General features: G+C 39.7%; 1 protein-coding gene across 5 annotated transcripts in view; it reads left to right on the forward strand.

The window, feature by feature from the left end:
- Positions 1–3: 3 nt before the first annotated feature.
- The window catches only part of FAM120C (family with sequence similarity 120C), a 111,431-nt gene continuing 92,456 nt past the window's right edge, over positions 4–18,978 (forward strand). For 4 of the 5 annotated variants that reach the window (XM_027608063.1, XM_027608064.1, XM_027608065.1 and 1 more), the window contains exon 1: positions 4–837. In XM_027608063.1, the coding sequence (XP_027463864.1) occupies positions 133–837 (705 nt within the window). In that variant the 5' untranslated portion in view covers positions 4–132. Of the gene's footprint in view, positions 838–9,053; positions 9,289–18,978 lie in introns of all 5 variants that reach the window. The other variant, XR_003522587.1, reaches the window with a different exon arrangement.

Below are 18,978 nucleotides of genomic sequence, written 5' to 3' on the forward strand. Positions count from 1 at the left end.
CCCTCCCCTCGGGAATCCTTTTCCCGCCCCCTCGCCCCCCGCGGAGTGCGCACGCGCCCGCCCCCAGCTTCGCGCCCAGATCGCCGCCTAACCGCTCGCGCAGCCGCCGTCTCGTCTGCCCACCGACGAAGCATGGGCGTCCAGGGCTTCCAAGAGTTCCTGGAGAAGCGCTGTCCCGGGGCCGTGGTGCCCGTGGACCTCCTCAAACTCGCGCGCACGGTCTCGCGCCAGCAGCAACAGCACCAGCATCGTCAGCTGCCGCCTACGGCAGCGCTAGCGCCCGGGGCTCCACGCGCCGCCAGGGGCTCCGCGCCTCTGCAACCGCCGCTCCCGCCCGCTGCCTTGGGTGCCTACTCCGGGGGCGCGGGGCCGACTCGGCACCATCACCCCGCTCACCACTTCCACCACCACGGCCAGGCGCACCCTGGGCTGCACCCGCCGCCGCCGCCGCCGCCGCCGCCGCCCCCCCCTCCGCTGCCCGGGGCCCGGGTGCTTGTGGACGCGGGCTCCGCGCTTCCGCGGCTTTATGGTGGCTACCAGACGGATTGGGTGTGTGGCGGCCAATGGAACGCCATGCTGGGCTACTTGTCAGCGCTATGCCAGGCTTGTGCCTATCCCGGCGGCGACGGCCTGGAGCTGGTGGTCATGTTCCCCGGGGGCCTGGGAAAGGACCGGCTGGCCGAATGGGGCCGTCGGTGCCAGGCCGAGCGGCAGACAGCGCAACTGATCGTGGGACACGTGGGCAACAAGGGCACCCCTCCTCCACGGGCCTGGTTCCTGCCACCGGCCTGCCTGAGCCACTGCGTGAGGCTAGCACTCATCCGCTTCCGGGTCAAGGTGAGGGAGGGGCCGGATCTTAAATAATATGCCCCACACCTATTCCCTCCCAGCTAAACACCTAACCACCCACCCACTAACCTGTCCCCCATCTACTCACTCACCGCCTAATCAGCTAATCCACTTGCCTAACTATCCTTTATCATTTTATCCATTTACCCACCCTTTCATACCACCCCCTACCGATTCGCTCTCCAACACAACCATATCTCTACCCATGTCATCCCAATAACTCCCTTTTTACCTTCACTTATCCAGTGGCCTATCTCTGGGTTTTAGCCGAATTTCTTTTGTGGCCCCGTCTTTCTCCTGCTGTCTTCTCCCTCAAGCTGAAATGCCTTTTTCCAAATTTTTCTAGTTGGCATCTCTCTTCTGTATGTCTCTCTCCAACCTGGCCGCAAATCAATTAAACATGTTAATCGAATACCTTTCTTCTACAACTTCCTGCCCCCCCCATTTTGACCCTGTGCGCTTTTTTTTTTTACCCATCTGTCCATTCAGCCTTTTTCATTTCAACATGCTTCTATCTCCTCCTGCCTTAGCCTAAACAAATAAAAAAAAAAAAAAACACTGATTCAGTCACTGTTCAACAAGTATTAGACCATTGAGAGTGAGGGGCTTAAGGGACATGTGAGACATGGTTTCCTGCCCTTGGAAAATCAAATATATAAACATGAAAGATTTATTTAATGGTATAAGTGTGTATGTGATTATGCTTTATGGTACAGACTGTAAGTACAGTATCTGTGTGTTGGGGGTATATCTGTGGGCTAAAAGGGTCAGGACAGGCTTCCTTGAAGAAGTTGGATCTCTAGTTCTTCAGGGATGGGTTGGATTTGAATGGGTTCTGGGTTTGGGAGGGCTGCTTTTAAATGGGAGAAAGAATCAGTAGAAGCAAAAAGGAATAGCAAGCATGTGAGGCCCCATGGGCAGTTAAGTCTAATCTCTGCATGTAGTTGGTCACTGCATATGAGGCCTGGAAAACAGCTTGGCAGCATCCCCAGTTCTTGGCACTGCTCCTATTGCTCTGTTGCTTTCCCATACTCTTAGGTTTCAAGTTCTTACGTGTGGGGAATAGCAAGGCTTGAGAAGTAAAGGAGGTGGGCAGAAAGAAGAAAAAGTAGTACAGGGTTGGGTAGGACAAAACCTCAAAACCATTTTCCAACCAAGGCTCTTGGGTATGTGGTCACAATTGGAAGACAGGACAGGGAATTGTGAGAATCATAAAGAAATGGTCCTGGGTGGAGTAATGTAGAGGAAAAAAAAATCATTTGAGAGACTGAAAGACCTGCATCAAGAAGCTTGCAGTGGTCATAGAGTTTGTGGCTACAGTCCTTTCATGCTAGAACTTGTGCACATCATCAAATTTGTGCCTGGGCTGGATAGATTATAGCTGTTTTTAATAACAAAATATCTAGTAAAGAGCTATATCAAACATACAAAGTAGCAAAAACTAATATGACATTTCATTTGTTTGCCTTCCTGACTGAACATCTTTCAGTAGATTCTTCATTCATGATGATTCTTTGCCTTTTGTTTTCATTGCTAGCACCCAAGCTTTAAGGACTTTTTACCTCAGTGTCATTATTAACCTGGTTGCTGGTGACAGTGACTAACTGATGGAATGCTTAGTATGTGCCAGGTGCTAATCTATGTGCTTTAACAACAAAATTATTTCATTTGATCCTCACAATAACCTGTGAAGCAGTATTATCCCTGTTTTCCAAATGAGGAAACTGAGGCACAGGAGGTTTAGAAAGTTGCCCAAAGTCACCCAGCAATAAATGGCAGAGCTGAGATTCTGGGATTCATGCCCAGGCAGTCTGACTCCAGAGCTCATGATCTTAACAATGGTGCTCTAAGGTGAATCTTCCCAAAGTGCCAGTGTGATTAAATCCTTCCCATACTCACCTAAAATCTTCCCTGGTTCCTGGGTAAAGACAGGTCAGAGTCATTTATTTATATTCATTTATTGCTTGCTGTAGTCTAGGTACTATGCCTATTGTCGAGGATTCAGAGGTAAAAAAGGGTATTCTCTGTACTTATAGAGGTCAGTTTAGTAAAAGACAAAACCAAGTTGCAGATACTGTGAGCTAATCGCAGTCGATGAAAACTATGGCCCCTACAGGGGGCATGGTTAATTCTGAATGAGGGTTTGAAAGTTGGGGGAGGCTTCACAGATTTGTGCTGAGCCTTGAAAGAGGGCTGGGAAGGATATAGTTCAGGTAGTGGACAAGGGTGTGGAGACCTAAAATGGCCAGCCATGAGATCTGAATGGATTTTGACTGTAGGTTGGCAGGAGAATTAAACACTGAGTGTGGATTTGTGGTTTCCAGACTTTTTTTGTTCATGCACCCCATCGATCAAAAGTTTTGAGAAGCAGCCTTACTATGGCCTACCAAGATTCTCTATCACACATAGTCTCATTTTTAAAATCCCAGTAGAGTGAAAATGGTAGAATCTCAGTAGTAGGTATTAGCGTGCTCACTGCAAAATTTCAACTTTGCCATATGTTTGAAGTTTTTTGTAATATGATATTGGGGGAAAAATTCCCAACAGTCCTCTTCAGTCCTGAGAACTATCATTTGGGGAATATATAAATCTTATTCCCTATGCTAGATTGTAAACAAATTCTTTGACCTTTTCATATTCTCCATAATGTCTTGTATATTTTGGGTTTAGGATATGTTTTTTTTTTTCCCCTGAATGAATAGGTCAGTAATTCTAAGAGAGTGGATTGTAGGGTTAAAAAGTGTGTAGTGTGGCTCTTAATATAGTGGATTTAGGACCGGCTCCAAAATCACATATGTAAAGTATCTGTAGTTGTTATCAGTGAATGAAGTTCTCTTTCCTGGTTCTGGTTGGTGATTTTTGTTGTTGGAGTGATGGAGAGCTTCTTGGTTTATAGTACAGACTTAAAAGGTATTGGTTAATAACTGATCGTGGTTTGCCTTTATAGAGGAATCTTCCACTGTCTTGAAGATAGCAGTTTTTCACTTGGATGATCTGCATGGTTACCATTTCTTTCAACTGAACTGCTAAGTGCTTCAGAACAAAACCCACTACTTTATTTCTCCTCCCCTTGGTTTTGTTCTTCAGCCTAGGCCACAAAATTGGTCTTTATTCCTAATATCATTTTCATTTGTAATTGAGAAAATAAAGGTGGAGGGATTAAATAAAAGATAAATTGTTGGGTTGTCCGTTTAGCTTTAGACAACATAAGACTTCCCATGAAAAGATTCAGTGTATATTATTGGCATGAACTTTGTCTTTTGGTTTCACTGGTATGTTCTGCAAACCTTTGTAAGTGGTAGTCATTAATGGCAGGAAAATTAAGTAAACTGACCAGTTGCTAGCCTGATCTCTTCCTAAGGGTCTCAAAAGTAGAGCAGCCAAAAGCAGTTTTAGATTGTAGTTTGGGAGATGACATGGGGTGGTTGTGGGGATGAATGCTTTGTTTTAATGGTTACTGTATATTAGAAAAAAAAAGAACACATCAAACCCACCACTTCACAGTTATAATTATTTAGAATGGGACCAATTAAAGAAAAATGAGTTGATTTAAAGAAAAGTGTTAAGTTGCAATACTTGGATGTGGCAGAAATCATGTTGGTGGTACATGAACGATCAAAGTTTGAAAAGTCTGACCAAGAGCTGATGTCATTTTATGCTTCCACAATGGCTGCTATGCTTCTGTGTTATTTATTTACCCTCAGTCATAGACACATCCTGAAAAGTCAGTGACACTTTTTTTTTAAAAGATTTTATTTATTCACTTGAGACACAGATACAGAGAGGGAGAGAGAGAGCATGAGCAGGGAGAGAGGCAGAGGGAGAGGGAGAAGCAGGCTCCCCGCTGAGCCAGGAGCCTGATGTGGGGCTCAATCCCAGGACCCAGGGATCATGACCTGAGCCGAAGGCAGACACTTAACCATCTGAGCCACCCAGGCGTCCCAGTCAGTGACACTTCTAGGTGCTCTAATGGTAGGAAAAGTGATTATAATAATTACTAGTACTTCTTGAGCACCAAGTTGTACATAAAGTGCTTTTTAATATCTCATTTATTCCTCACAAACTTGCAAGAATGCACAGTATTCTTCCCATTTAATGGTTGAATAACTGAGGTACAAAGAGGTGAAGTGATTTTTCTTTGGTCTGTACACTGTTAAGTGCTGGATAAAAATTCTTGTTCTGGGTCTGTGTTGCTTAAAGCCCCTTTCCACAATTCCACCACACTATTTCCTTCTTTTTGTATATTCTTGTGTAAGATTGTGCACTTTTATTGGCCAGATAATATGCATAAATACATGAAGAAAAACAAGAAGTCAACTTGTTGAGCACTTAGTTTGTGCCAGCATTGCTAAATGTGCAATATTACCAATATAAAGCACATGTGTACGCTAAGTGCCAAGTGAATGAGTCATAGCAGTCTTTCTTTTTTGAATTTTCAGTCTCCCTCTCTGGTTTCTTGCACTTACAGCATAAACAACTAACCTTTAAACAACAAAAACTTTGCCTTTACTTTGCTATTCCCTTAAGCCATTATCCTTAGCCCATTCTTCCCTTTTAACCATTATTCATGGACAAAGAAGACTGTATTAATTCCCATTCCCTAGCCTATTGCCACTTAATAGCTGATGGCACCATTCTCAGGCTGCCACATCCATTTCCACCCTTATCCGTTTTTGGTCCTCTTTTAGATAATTGACACTATTGAGCCATCCTTTCCTTGAATTGCCTTCCTTCAATTTCATAATGCTGCTCACTTCTGGTTCTCTTTATAAGTGTCTAGTTCTTTCTCCTTTCCTAAGTTACTCCTGCTCCTTTGCCTGCTTCCTTAAGCCTTGGTGCTTTTAAGGCTTCTGTCCTAGTCCTATTCTATGTTCATTTCCTGAGTAATCTTATCCATTATTATGGCTTTAAATACTAACTATATTCTGATGATTCCTATAGCTCTTTCTCTACCCCCAAGCTGTCTCATGAGCTTTTGATATACCTTTTCAGCTTTACTGCTCAATGTGTTATATGTCACTTAACCTTAAAAATATTCAAGATGGAGCTTATTATTTTCCTCTAGAACTTGTTCTATTCCCAGTATTCTCTTTTTGTTTGAACATTGTCTTTTTTCTATTTCCAGCCAGAGATGATGGAGTCTTTCATTCTTTACTCTCCTGTCACTTCCCATATCTACTTGGTTACCTGGTCCTGTCACTTCTACCTCAGAAATGTCTCCTGAGTCCAGCCAGTTCCACCCCATTGCCTTATTCCAAGCTGCCATCATTTCTTATCTGAACCATGAAAATAGCTTAACTTTTTCCTTTACCATTTTCTGGACTGTAGTCCCTCTTAAACATTGCTGTCAGGGATACCATCCTGAAGACCAAAGCTGACTTCGTTGTGTGCCCAAAGATACCCACTGGCTGCTTTTTGCCTACCCTCCTGAGTCCAGACTTCTCAGCATGGCAGACAGGACCTTTTACAGTCTGATTCCAAATTCTCTCCAGCCTTACTTGGTACTTAGCTCTGCCCACACCTGTTCCAACCGTTGGAATGTCTCAACCATCCTGAACTTTTTAGTTTTCCTAGGCTTACAGTGTGCTCACCTAGTGCTTTGCCTATTTTACTCTCACCCTTGCATAGCAAATTCCTGCATATTGCTCGAAAGTTATCACTATGAATCTTTCCCAGTCAACATGAATAATGTGCTGCCCAAATGCACTTTAATTACCGCTCATTTTTTTCTCTTTCACAGTATTTTCATATCACATTTAGTTCTCTTTTTTTCCATGCAGTACATTACATCCCCAGAACTTACTTACATTATAACCTGAAGTTTGTATATAATTCTCTTTTAATTGAATTCCAAGAGGGCAGGGATTTGCTCCCAGGGCTTGACACATTGTATACAATAATGGTTGTTGGGTGAGAGAGATTGGTTGATTGATTGACTGACCATAGAGAGCTTTAAAGGTCAGATGAGGAAGAATTTAAAATCAGTGTTTTATAATGTTATATATTAATTCCATGTAAATCAACTTAAATTCCAAATGGAATTGCAAAACTCTGTTAAGTAAGTTTGATAGCTGCTTAGCAATATATTTATAGAATAAATTCCCTCTTGGTGGTAGTAATAATAGCTACCACATGGGCTGGGTACCTTACATAGATTCATTATGCCATTTAATCCTCATAACCACCCCTCAGGATATGTATTAATCTCCATTTTTTATGGCTAAAATAAAAACAGACTCAGCATAGCTACTGGCCTGAGGTTGCACTGCTAGAACATGGTTGAGCCAAGATACAAACCTAAATATATTTGACACCAGAATCCTTCCCATCTTTTAACATATTGTAAAACAGTATAGTTGCATTTTATTTATTTTTATTTTTTTGCATTTTAAGTTAAACTTTTTCCAGAACATGTTTCTTACATTTAGTTTGGAGTAGCATAATGGCTAAGAGCACAGAACTTGGAACCAGATTGCCTGGGTTTAAATTCTTGTTCTTATGTAAACTTAGGAAGGTTAGCCTCTCTGTGCCTCAGTTTCTTCATCTGGAAGAGGAGGGTGGTAATAATATCTGCATCACACACTTTGTTGTGAGTCTTAATGATTTAACATAAGTGCTTATAACATTACATGGCACATAGTAAATGCTATATAAATGCCAGCAACTATTACTTTGAACAAAGTATCTTGTATATGCCAAGTTGGTTGAACATGGATCATTTTACCCTCATGCTTTAAGATTAACATGACATGACATGCAGGGTCCTTCATGATCTGCCTGCCATTCTCTGGCCTAATTTGACCCCATTTGTCTTATCAGGACAGTGAATGGTTTTCAGTTCAAGTAACATTTTTAGAGCATCTACTTTGTGCCAGACCCTATATGCTAAGTACTATGAACAATGGAATTCATTCAGCAAATATTTATTGGGCTCCTACTGTATGCCAGGCACAGTTCAAGATTGTGAAGATAAAATAGTGAACAAAATGGATTTGTGATCTTATGAACTTTACCTTCTATTGGAAAGGACAGACAATAAACAAGATAAAAAGAATGCATAGTGTTTTAGGTGGTATAGTAAGTGCTATGGAGGAAAATGAAGCAGGGAAATGAGATAAGGGAGTGTGGATGTCAGGGGGATACTCTCTCCCCCTCTCTCCAGGACCTTGTTGTCTGGTAGGGGAGACAAGTACGAAAATACAGCATGAGCCCTGAGGATCATTTCTCTGACCCTTGTCATAGGCCCAGGGACATGGTCAATGGAAGTGGCAGAACCAAGATATGCATACCAGACACCAAAACCCTTGCCCTTTTACCTATACCATGAAGGAAATTACAAAGGTCATGGCAAGGATGGAAGACTGGTGGCCCATAGGCGCACTCATTTTTTTAAAGGAACTTCATTGATTTTTATTGACCAGTAGTGTTTGTCAGAATCTGAAATCAAATAGCAGGTTTGGACTGAATATTAAGGCATCATCTAGTTGAATGATTTTTCACTAACCTCTATTATTTAACTTGCATTATATGAATACACTTCTTTTTTAAAAAATATGAATTTGTTGCCAGTATTTTAAAAAATTGTGAAATGTTACAAAAAAGTCTGACTTTCCAACCACTTGTGAAATATCAGATCCTTTGGCAACATTGATTGCATCCTTTTGCTTAGCCACACGGTCTTCATTTATTGGAATCTCTGCCGTTCCATGGTGTCTCCCTGACACAGTGACCAAGTGCCTCTTGCCATTTGTGATTGTGATCTTCTAACAATGGCTCCCAATGATCCCCACCTCCTGGTATTCACACTCTTGTGTTATCTCCCCCCACCCTTGTGTGTATGCTGGACCTAGTGACTTGTTTCTTTTTATTTTTTTAATGATTTTATTTATTTGAGACAGAGACAGGGCATGAGTGGGGTGGGGGGTGGGGCAGAGGGAGAAGGGGAAACCGACTCCCGGCTGAGCAGGGAGCCTGATGTGGGGCTCAATCCCAGGACCCTGGGATCATGATCTGAGTCGAAGGCAGACGGTTCACCAACTAAGCCACCCACACGCCCCCCCTAGTGACTTGTTTCTCATGAACAGACTACAACAAAGTGATCAGATGTCACTTTCAAGATTAGGTTATAAAAAACTGTGACTTCCATCTTGTTTGCACTCTCTTTTTCTCTCTCTGGCTCTTCTTGCTTGATCACTCTGATGAAGCAAGCTGCCATGTTGTGAGCTGCCCTATGGAGAGGCCCACATGACAAGAAACTGAGGGCAGCCTCCAACTAACAGCCAGTGAGGAACTGAGGCCCTCAGTCCAACAACCTGCAAGGAACTGAATCCTGCCAACAGCCAAGTGAGTGAGCTTGGAAGCGGATCCTTCCCCAGTTGAGCCTTGAGATGACTGCAGCCCCGGCTAATACCCAGATTGCAGCCTGAGCCAGAGGACCCAGTTAAGCTATGCCCATAGATACTATGAGATAATAAATGTTTTTTTAAGCTACTAAGTTTTTGGGGTAATTTGTTACATAGAAATAGATAATGAAAACACCATTCATTGTACTTTTTTATAGTAGTTTTGATAAGCATGAAATATTTCTTATAACCACATCTGTGAAAAGTGACAAAAAATTATACAAGAAGGTCACATATTTAAAAATCATATTTTTTTTTAATTCAGTGACAAGGGATTGTTGTGCTCTAGTGAAAAGAGCAAATGAGTTGAAATCCAAAGACTTGGATTCAGGTCACTAGTTGGATCTTGGGTAATTTATTATTTAATTTTGAAGACCTTCATTTATAAAATGGATAAGGAAGTAATACCATGTTTCCCAGGACGATCAAAAGAACTACTGGATATAACTTATGTGAAACATACTTGACATATATGTTACTTCGTATTAATTTCAGTCCCTCCTGTGTTTCCATAGTACTCTTTACATATTTCCATTGGCTTGTACCATAATATATTGTGACTGTTATATGCAGGTGACTTGATGGAAGGGACCATATTTTATTCATTTTTGCATCTCCTTATACAGTATTTGGACACATACCAAGTGTGCAAAAAACATTGGTTGACAGAATGAACGGTTGTTTTGTTAGATAACTAATGAGATTTTTAAAACACTAAAATATGCTTCAAATTCTTAACCAAGGTATCTTTCAACTTTGGGAAACTTCCTTTTGCCAATTTGCACATAGGCAGGCATGTCTATAAAGAGGACAATTTCTACAGATAAATCTTCATATAAGGCCACTGTGTAAGGCTTAAATTTGGTCTATTGAAAAATTCTTAACACAGCCAAAGCATCTGAACCAGAACTGTAAGAGTAGACTAGTCCATCTTCTGGGCACTCTTAAATCACAAAGAATACACTCAAGTCTACATACATTTTTGCCATAAGGGAAGAAGCTATCATGGGGCTTGAGGCATTGTCTTCTCTCTCTCAAATCAAAAAGCTGGCAGTATTAACTGAAGAAGGTCACATATTCCTCTATATCTAAATAAATTATATGTTGAAATACTGCAGTTTAAGACACCATTTTAAAATAAACCATTGTAAGAAATATGACCAGTATAAAAATGAGGAGTGCTGAAACAAAAAGAATTTTTAAGAGGGCTTGGAATTTCAATAGGCTGTGTTTTGGAATACAGACAGAACAAGTGATACTGCTATGAAATGCATTTATATAGTAAATGAAGAATTTTGCCAGGGCTTGAAAGTCTTGTAGGTGGTGGTTTAAGAAAAGAGTGTCTGTTGAGTACAGCAGAAATTACATCATAAGCATTTGTAAAGATAGGAAATACTGTTGCTCAGGATGTTAAAGATTGGTAGCTGAACACTTTTGGGACAAATTGGGTCAAGAAGCTATTTGGGAAGTTTTAGATTGCAGCTAGTTATAAGAGATCTAAACACTACCCAAATAGCTATACACTTAACTATGTGCCTAGCCAGTAGTTCTCAAAGTATGGTCCCTGACCAACAGTACAGTTTCAGGTCACGTGGAAACTTGTTAGAAATGCAGATTCTTAGGCCCTAGTCCAGACCTACTGGATCAAAAACTGGATATGGGGCTTGTCAATCTGTTTTAACAAACCCTTTGATTCTGATACACCCTAAAGTTTGAGAACAACTGCACGTAGATATAATTCATGTGATAAGAATTTTGGTGGAATCTAACTCTTTTGGACTTGGAGCCTGTGACAGGTACATTCAGAAATACCTGGATTTTGTGTGTTGAGGAAACTCTTGAAATTTTTAGTATAGCTTGCTCAAAATTATGACTACAGATAGTGCTTCTGGAGTAGTGTTACTCTTGGGCTCAGAATGCTTCAATTTGAAGCAGAAATACTTTATTAGGACTTAAAGCTTTTCATTGTGTCACTGCTTAGGGATTCAGTTTTTGTGCAGAAATGTTCCAAATGAATCATGTCAGGATCTAGTGGTTAACATTGTGGTTTACACCAAACACAGTTGAATACTTTGATTTATTAGAGGCACGTTATAGAAATCTGACCTATTACATATAGATTGATTGGCTTAGTTGAGGCATGGTACCGAAGATACTGAAAAAAGAAAAAGACTTATTTGGCATCCAAAGGGCATTCAGTGCATTAGCAAAGATTGAAATAAAATATTTGACCTGTTTAGTTGACATTGCAACTCATCTAGGCACTCTGAATAAAAGCGGTTTTATTCAAAAATACCTTCACAAATGCATGGTTGTATTTGCTCATTCCTAGCAAAATTATGCCTTTGGGAAACTCATTTGGCAGATGATAAACTGGCTGACTTTACTGTGCTGAAATTGGTTTCCAAGAAATGAAAGTGATGGCCTGAACTACATCCCCCAAATTGCGGAATTTTCTGTTGCATTCCAGGAAAGGCTCTCTGGTATTATATTTTATGAAAAGGGACTAATATTGTTGAGTTAGCCTTTCTTGATTAATGTTTATGGCGTGAAAGAAGAGCTACAATGGAGATACTGAATTACTGTGTGATGGTACTGAAAATGAAGCATGATATCATTGGAATACCAGAATTCTACAAATATCTTGGGAGTTGTTACCCTAAATATAAAAAAAGCACTGTGCAAAATGTCTGTTAAGAAATGCCTACATTTCTAAACAGCTGTTTTCCATTATGAAATAGGACAAAATTAATCATTTCCAATGAAAGGACCAAAGGCTAAATTCTTTACTGCACATCCTAACACAAAAATATAAGACCTAACATTGACCTCTTGGCACATAAGAAAGGCATCAGACCTCCTGTTCCAAGTTAAAGGAGAATAAATCACACACACAAATGTAATGATGAACTTTTTCTATTTTTGTATCAGTCTTTCTGATTTTTCAATCCTGAAAATTTGCTTTGGGCCAAACAGGTGCCTATCCTAGTATCTACTTGTCTCAATGATTTCTAAGGACCTACAGAGAATAGTACACACCATAGGCTTCATCTCTGCAAAATAAACAGACCTTAATGTATTTCATAACCACTTTTTCAGATCCTGTATGCAAGGTATTTTATATAAGTAATTTCTAAGTCTTTTTTAATTTAAATTCAATTAGCCAACTTATAGTACATCATTAGTTTCAGATGTAGTGTTCAGTAATTTATCAGTAGTAATTTCTAAGTCTTAAAATCAGGAATTTGCAAAATCTCAACTTTATAGATGAAGAAGCTAAGTGACTTGCCCATGACTTACCCATCACTGGAATTTAAGCATAGGTCCACTAGATACTGAAATTCCTGCTGTATCTTCTGATGATAGAAGTTATTCCCAAAGTAGAGTCTCCAGCCCCCAAATGAACCACACCAGATTTTTAAAAATCTAATAGTAATTAATAGCCTAATAGTAATTAAGGTTACTAAAATTGGGTATTTGCAAATTAAAATTAGCACCTTAATAGCCTTTACTAAACACTGGATCAGTATTCTGTCTCCAACTTGATGGAGATATTTAATAGCAAAGACTCTACAATGCATGTGTACGTAGATGAGATTCCTACAGTCAGGAGAGAAGGCCACTTTGTTGATGTTGCCTTGAATTGGCTTTGGGTTTTTTTTTTTTTTGCTGCTATTCTTACTTTTGAGTTCTATATTCTTCAGCTTCATGACTATCAGTTTGATCTCTTAATAGTTGTTGGGCTACACAGTGTGTAGTGATGAAAATTTGTTTCAGTAATAGTTTTGGTCTGCATTTTTTTCGGTTGTTAGACTCCAATGCACAAAGGCCTTGCAGCTAAAATATAAACTGTCTATATTTCTATTGCTAAAGCAGACTTAAACATAATCCACCCCTCCCCTTGACTTTTCTTATAAAGTGAAATGAGACATTAAACTTTTCTCAGAGAGTTGTTTTCCCTTGAGTTTTATAAATAAGTGTTGCTTCCTCTAGAAAGCATTGCCCCATTGACTGGTTAGGTGCCTTTCCTCTAGGTTTCCATGGCACCCTATGGTTATAACTTCTTCTTCTTTTTTTTTAAAGATTTTATTTATTTGAGAGAGAGAATGAGATAGAGAGAGAGCATGAGAGGAGAGAGGGTCAGAGGGAGAAGCAGACTCCCCACTGAGCAGGGAGCCCGATGCGGGACTCGATCCCTGGACTCCGGGATCATGACCTGAGCCGAAGGCAGTCGCTTAACCAACTGAGCCACCCAGGCGCCCTATGGTTATAACTTCTTAACATGTATATTGAGCGTCTTACTCTGCTGTCTGCATCCTGGCATTTAGAAGGCCCTCAATTCATATTTGTTGTACTGAACAGCAATTAAAAGCTATAGGCAGTTGTTCAGAATCTCAACTCTTACTTTTTTTAAAGTTCAAATGTGCTTCTTTTCTAAGTAGTTGTTTGGGTATGTTGTTTAAGCTCACCTAAATCATTTTAGTCTTCTGAAAAATTGCAAGGTTAACATATAACTGAATCAGTTTGAGCCAGGGACTGGAAGTCATTCTGCTTACAGGTGGCAGCAGTCATCACACATGGAAACGGAGCCAGGGTACTCAGCTGTTCTGAGGGGTATTGTGGCTGGAAGACTTCTTCCTTGCCCTGGTCAGGATTTAATTGCCTTCAGTTAACTCTAGATGATATTTTGCTAAAAAATAAATTGCCATGCTGGGTGATCTGAGTAGACATCACTCTTTCTTAAACTTGCCTCATTATGACAGTCACCTGGGGTTCTTGAAAGTGACCCAAGTGTTCATTGTTGGATGAATGAATAAAGAAAATGTGGTATATACATACAGTAGAATACTCTTCAGCCTTAAAAAAGGAAATCCTGCCATTTGGGACAAGAGGGATGAACCTGGAGGACGTTATACTAAGTAAAATAAGCCAGACACAGAAGGACAAATACTCCAGGATACCGCTTGTATGAGGAATCTAAAATTGTCTCTCATAGAAGCAGAGAGTAGAATGGTGGTGGCCAGGAACTGTCGGGAGGGAGTATTGGGGAAGTATTAGTCAAAGGGTACAAATTTTGGTTATACAAGATAAATGAGTCCTAGATGTCTGCACAGCATAGTGCCCATGATTAACAATACTGTATTGGGTACTTAGAACTTTGCTAAGACAGTAGATCTTATTTTAAGTGCTTTTATCACAAAAAATAAGAGGGCAGGAGGAAACTTTTGGAGGTTATGGATATGTTTATGGCATAGACTGTGGTGATGATTCTTATCTCTAAACTCAAATTGTATACATTAATTATGTACAGCTTTTTGTATGTCAATCATACCTCAATAAAATGGTTTAAAAAATATATTCCCAGCCTAGCCCTAGATCTACTTAATCATACTCCTCAGAGGAGAGGCTTGGAATAAGTATTACCTTCGGCGAATGGGGGTAAAAGGACTACAGGCATACCTCATTTTATTGCCCTTTGCTTTATTGCATTTCACAGATACAGCATTTTTTACAAACTGGGGATTTCTGACAATCCTGCATCAAGTCTGTTGGCGCCATTTTTCCAACAGCATTTGCTCACTTCCTGTTTCTGTGTCACATTTTGGTAATTCTCACAATATTTCAGGCTTTATCATTAATATATTTGCTATAGTGATCTATAATCAGAGAGATCTTTGATGTTACTATAGTCATTGTTTTGGGGCATCACAAACCTCACCAATATAAGATGGCAAGCTTAATAAATGTTGTGTGTGTCCTGACTATTCCACTGACCACCCATTCAGCTTCCCTATTCCCTGAGACATAAGAATAGTAAAATTAAGCCAATTAATAACCCTACAATGGCCTCAGGTATTCAAGTGAAAGGAAGAGGCACTGCGTCTCACTTTGAATCAGAGGCGATAAATGATTGAGCTTAGTGAGGAAGACAGATTGAAAGCTGAGATAGGCCGAAAGCTAGGCCTCTTGTGCCCACAAGGTAGCCACTTTGTGAATGCAAAGGAAAAGTTCTTGAAGGAAATTAAAAATGCTACTCTACTGAACACATGAAATAAGTAAAACAGCCTTATTGCTGATATGGAGAAAGTCTGAGTGATCTGGATCAAGCCAGCTCCAACATTCCCTTAAGCCAAAGCCTAATTCAGAGCAAGGCCCTAACTCTCCTTAATTCTAGGAAGCTACAGAAGAAAAGTTTGAAGCTAGCAGAGGTTGATTCATAACATTTAAGGAAAGAATCCATCCCCAGGACATAAAAGGGCATGGTAAAGCAGCAAGTGCTGGTGTAGAAGCTGTGGCAAGTCATCCAGAAGATCTAGGTAAGGTAATTCATGAAGGAGGCTACATTAGACAGGTTTTCAATGTAGGTTAAATAGCCTTCTATTGGAAAAAGATGCCATCTAGGACTTTCATAGCTAGAGAGGAGAAGTCAATGCCTGGCTTCAAATATACAAAGGACATGCTAACTTGTTAGGGACCAATGCACCTGGTAACTTTAAGGTGAAGCCAGTGCTCATTTACCATTCTGAAAATCCTAGGGCCCTTAAGAATTATGCTAAATATACTCTGCCTGTGCTCTATAAATGGAAACACAAAGCCTGGATGACACCACATCTGTTTACAACATGGTTCACTGAGTATTTTGAGACCTACTGCTCAGAAAAAGAATCCTTTCAAAATATGACTGCTCATTGACAGTGCACCTGGTTATCCAAGAGCTCTGATGGAGATATACATAAGATTAATGTTGTTTTCATGCTTTCTAACACAGCACCCATTCTGCAGCCCATGAATCAAGGAGTAATTTCAAGTCTTGTTATTTAAGAAATTTTGTAAGGCTATAGCAGCCATAGATAGTGATTCCTCTGATGGATCTGGGCGGAGTAAACTGAAAATCTGGAAAGACTTGACTATTCTAGATGCCATTAAGAACATTCATGATTTGGGGTGCCTGGGTGGCTCATTTGGTTAAGCAACTGCCTTCGGCTCAGGTCATGATCCCAGAGTCTTGGGATCAAGTTCCACATCGGGCTCCCTGCTCAGCAGGGAATCTGCTTCTCCCTCTGACCCTCTTCCCTCTTGTGCTCTCTGTCTCTCATTCTCTCTTTCTCAAATAAATAAGATATTTTAAAAAATAAATAAAAAAAAGAACATTCATGATTCATGGGAAGAAGTCAACATATCAACATTATCGAGAGTTCAGAAGAAGTCGATCCCAACCCTCATGGATGATTTTGAGGTGTTCAGGATCAACAGAGGAAGCACTTGCGGACATGGTAGAAATAGCAAGAGAACTGGAATTGGAGGTGGAACCCGAAGGTGTGGCTGAATTGCCATGATCTCATGATAAAATTAAGGGTGAGGAGTTCCCTTTTATGGATGAGCAAAGAAAGTGGTTTCTTTTTTTTTTTTTTTAAAGATTTTATTTATTTGACAGAGAGAGAGATAGCGAGAGCAGAAACACAAGCAGGGGGAGTGGGAGAGGGAGAAGCAGGCTTCCTGCCGCGCAGGGAGCCCGATGTGGAACTCAATCCCAGGACCCTGGGATCATGACCTGAGCTGAAGGCAGAGGCTTAACGACTGAGCCACCCAGGTGCCCAAGAAAGTGGTTTCTTGAGATGGAATGTGCTCCTGGTGAAGATGCTGTGAAGAATGTTGCAGTGACAAACAAACAGTTTAGAATATGACATAAACTTAGTTGATAAGCAGTGGCAGGATTTGAGGGACTGACTCCACTTTTGGAAGATTTTACTGTGGGTAAAATGCTATCAAATGGCACCAGGTGCTACAGAGAAATCATTCGTGAAAGGGGTTAATCGATGGGGCAAACTTTATTATTGTCTTAAGAAATTGCCACAGCCACCCCAGCCTTCAGCATCCACCACCCTGATCAGCCAGCAGCCATCAACATCGAGGCAAAACCCTTCACCACCAAAACGATTATGACTTGTAGCTCAGATGATTGTTAGTATTTTTTAACAATAAAGTATTTTTAAACTAAGGTATGTACTTTTAGACATAATGCTATTGCATACTTAATAGACTACAGTATAGTGTAAACATAACTTTTATATGCACTGGGAAACAAAAATTCATTTGACTTGCCTTATTGAGATACTTGCTTTATTGCAGTGTTCTGGAACTGAACCCACAATATCTCTGAGGCATGCCTGTATTACTTCTCACCATACACCTTTCTGTATTCTTTGATTTCTTTTTTACCTGGAGTATGTTCTTTTATTCAGTTGTAATTTATCTTTTGAATTAAGTATTGCAGTTCATGTTATAAAAATTCAAAAGGTACAAAAGAATATATGATAAAATCTCCCTTCCACCCCATCCCTAGTCACTAGATTCTTTTCTCCAGAGTTGACCAGTATTATCAGTTAGCTGTGTATTATTCCAAAGTTATTATGCCTATGAGAGCAAATACTTATAAATACTTGCTACACACACACCAAAAATATACCTTTCAAAAAATGGTAGCATACTATACATAATTTGTACTTTGCTTTTTTATTTACTATATCATGCTGATTTTTCCATGTGAGTACATAAGAGTTTTGTCCTTTTTTTTTATGGTTCCACCCTATTCCATTGTATGTATATGTTATAATTTAACTAGTCTCTTATTGATGGGCAATTAATTAGATTTTTTCCAGTTTTCAGCTGTTACAATAATGCTATAATGAATACTTATACAGTTGCAATGCTCTTGCTTATACCTAAGTACTTGCATTGTTCCAAGTACTTTACATATCTAAAAGATAAATCCATAGAAGCAAAATTACCGGGTCAAAAGGTATGTGCATTTTTAATTACGACAGATCTTGCCAAGTTTTTCTCCATGGAGATTGTACCATTTACATACCTACCTTCAATATTTGTGTGTGCCTGTTTCCCTTACCAGTATATTTGGTAATGTTATGGTTGAAATAACCATCTTTCAGTATTGTTTTAATTTTCGCTTCTTATCACAAGTGAGTTTGATCATCTTATATGCTTACAATCATTTTGTTTTCCCCTTTTTTGTGAACTGTTTTCTTGTGTTGTTAGGTTTTTTTTTCTTTTCTGTTAGAGAAATTAGCCCTCTATACGATGAGTTGCAACTTTTTTTGCAGTTTGTCCTTTGTCCTTTGCGTTTACTTACATTGGCTTTTCCCAAACAAATGTTTTATTTTTAGTCAAGAGGATTGATCTTCCTCTTTGCTGTTACTGGATTTTCTCTTATACATAAACTTTCCCCACTCTGAAATTATATTTAAAAAATCCCCATGGAATCTTCTGTTATTTTTATGGTTATCCTAATTAAAATGTGAGGAATGGATCTATCTTATTCTCAAATAAATGTCCAGTTATCCCAACATAATCTGTAGAATAATCCATATTACCTTTGTAATTTAAAAAGTGAGTTATGGTTTTTGCAACAAATAAATGGCATTTAATAAAGGCAAGGGCAACTGTTATAAATTAAGATACTTAGAAGCCATATCAACCAAATGCAGCATGTGGACCCTATTTGGATCCTGGTTTGAACAAACCAACTGTCAAAAGACATTTTTAAGGTAATCTTGGAAAATAGAGTAGGGACAGGATATTAAGATACTAAGAAACTTGTTAACTTCAGTGAAATGATAGTTTTGTTTGTTATTTTTAAACTCTTCATCTGTTACAGATAAAGAATGAAGTATTATAGGTGATTTGATATCTGGAATTTGCTTGAAAGTAT

Source organism: Zalophus californianus, chromosome X (assembly GCF_009762305.2).
Source record: "Zalophus californianus isolate mZalCal1 chromosome X, mZalCal1.pri.v2, whole genome shotgun sequence".
NCBI lineage: Eukaryota > Metazoa > Chordata > Mammalia > Carnivora > Otariidae > Zalophus > Zalophus californianus.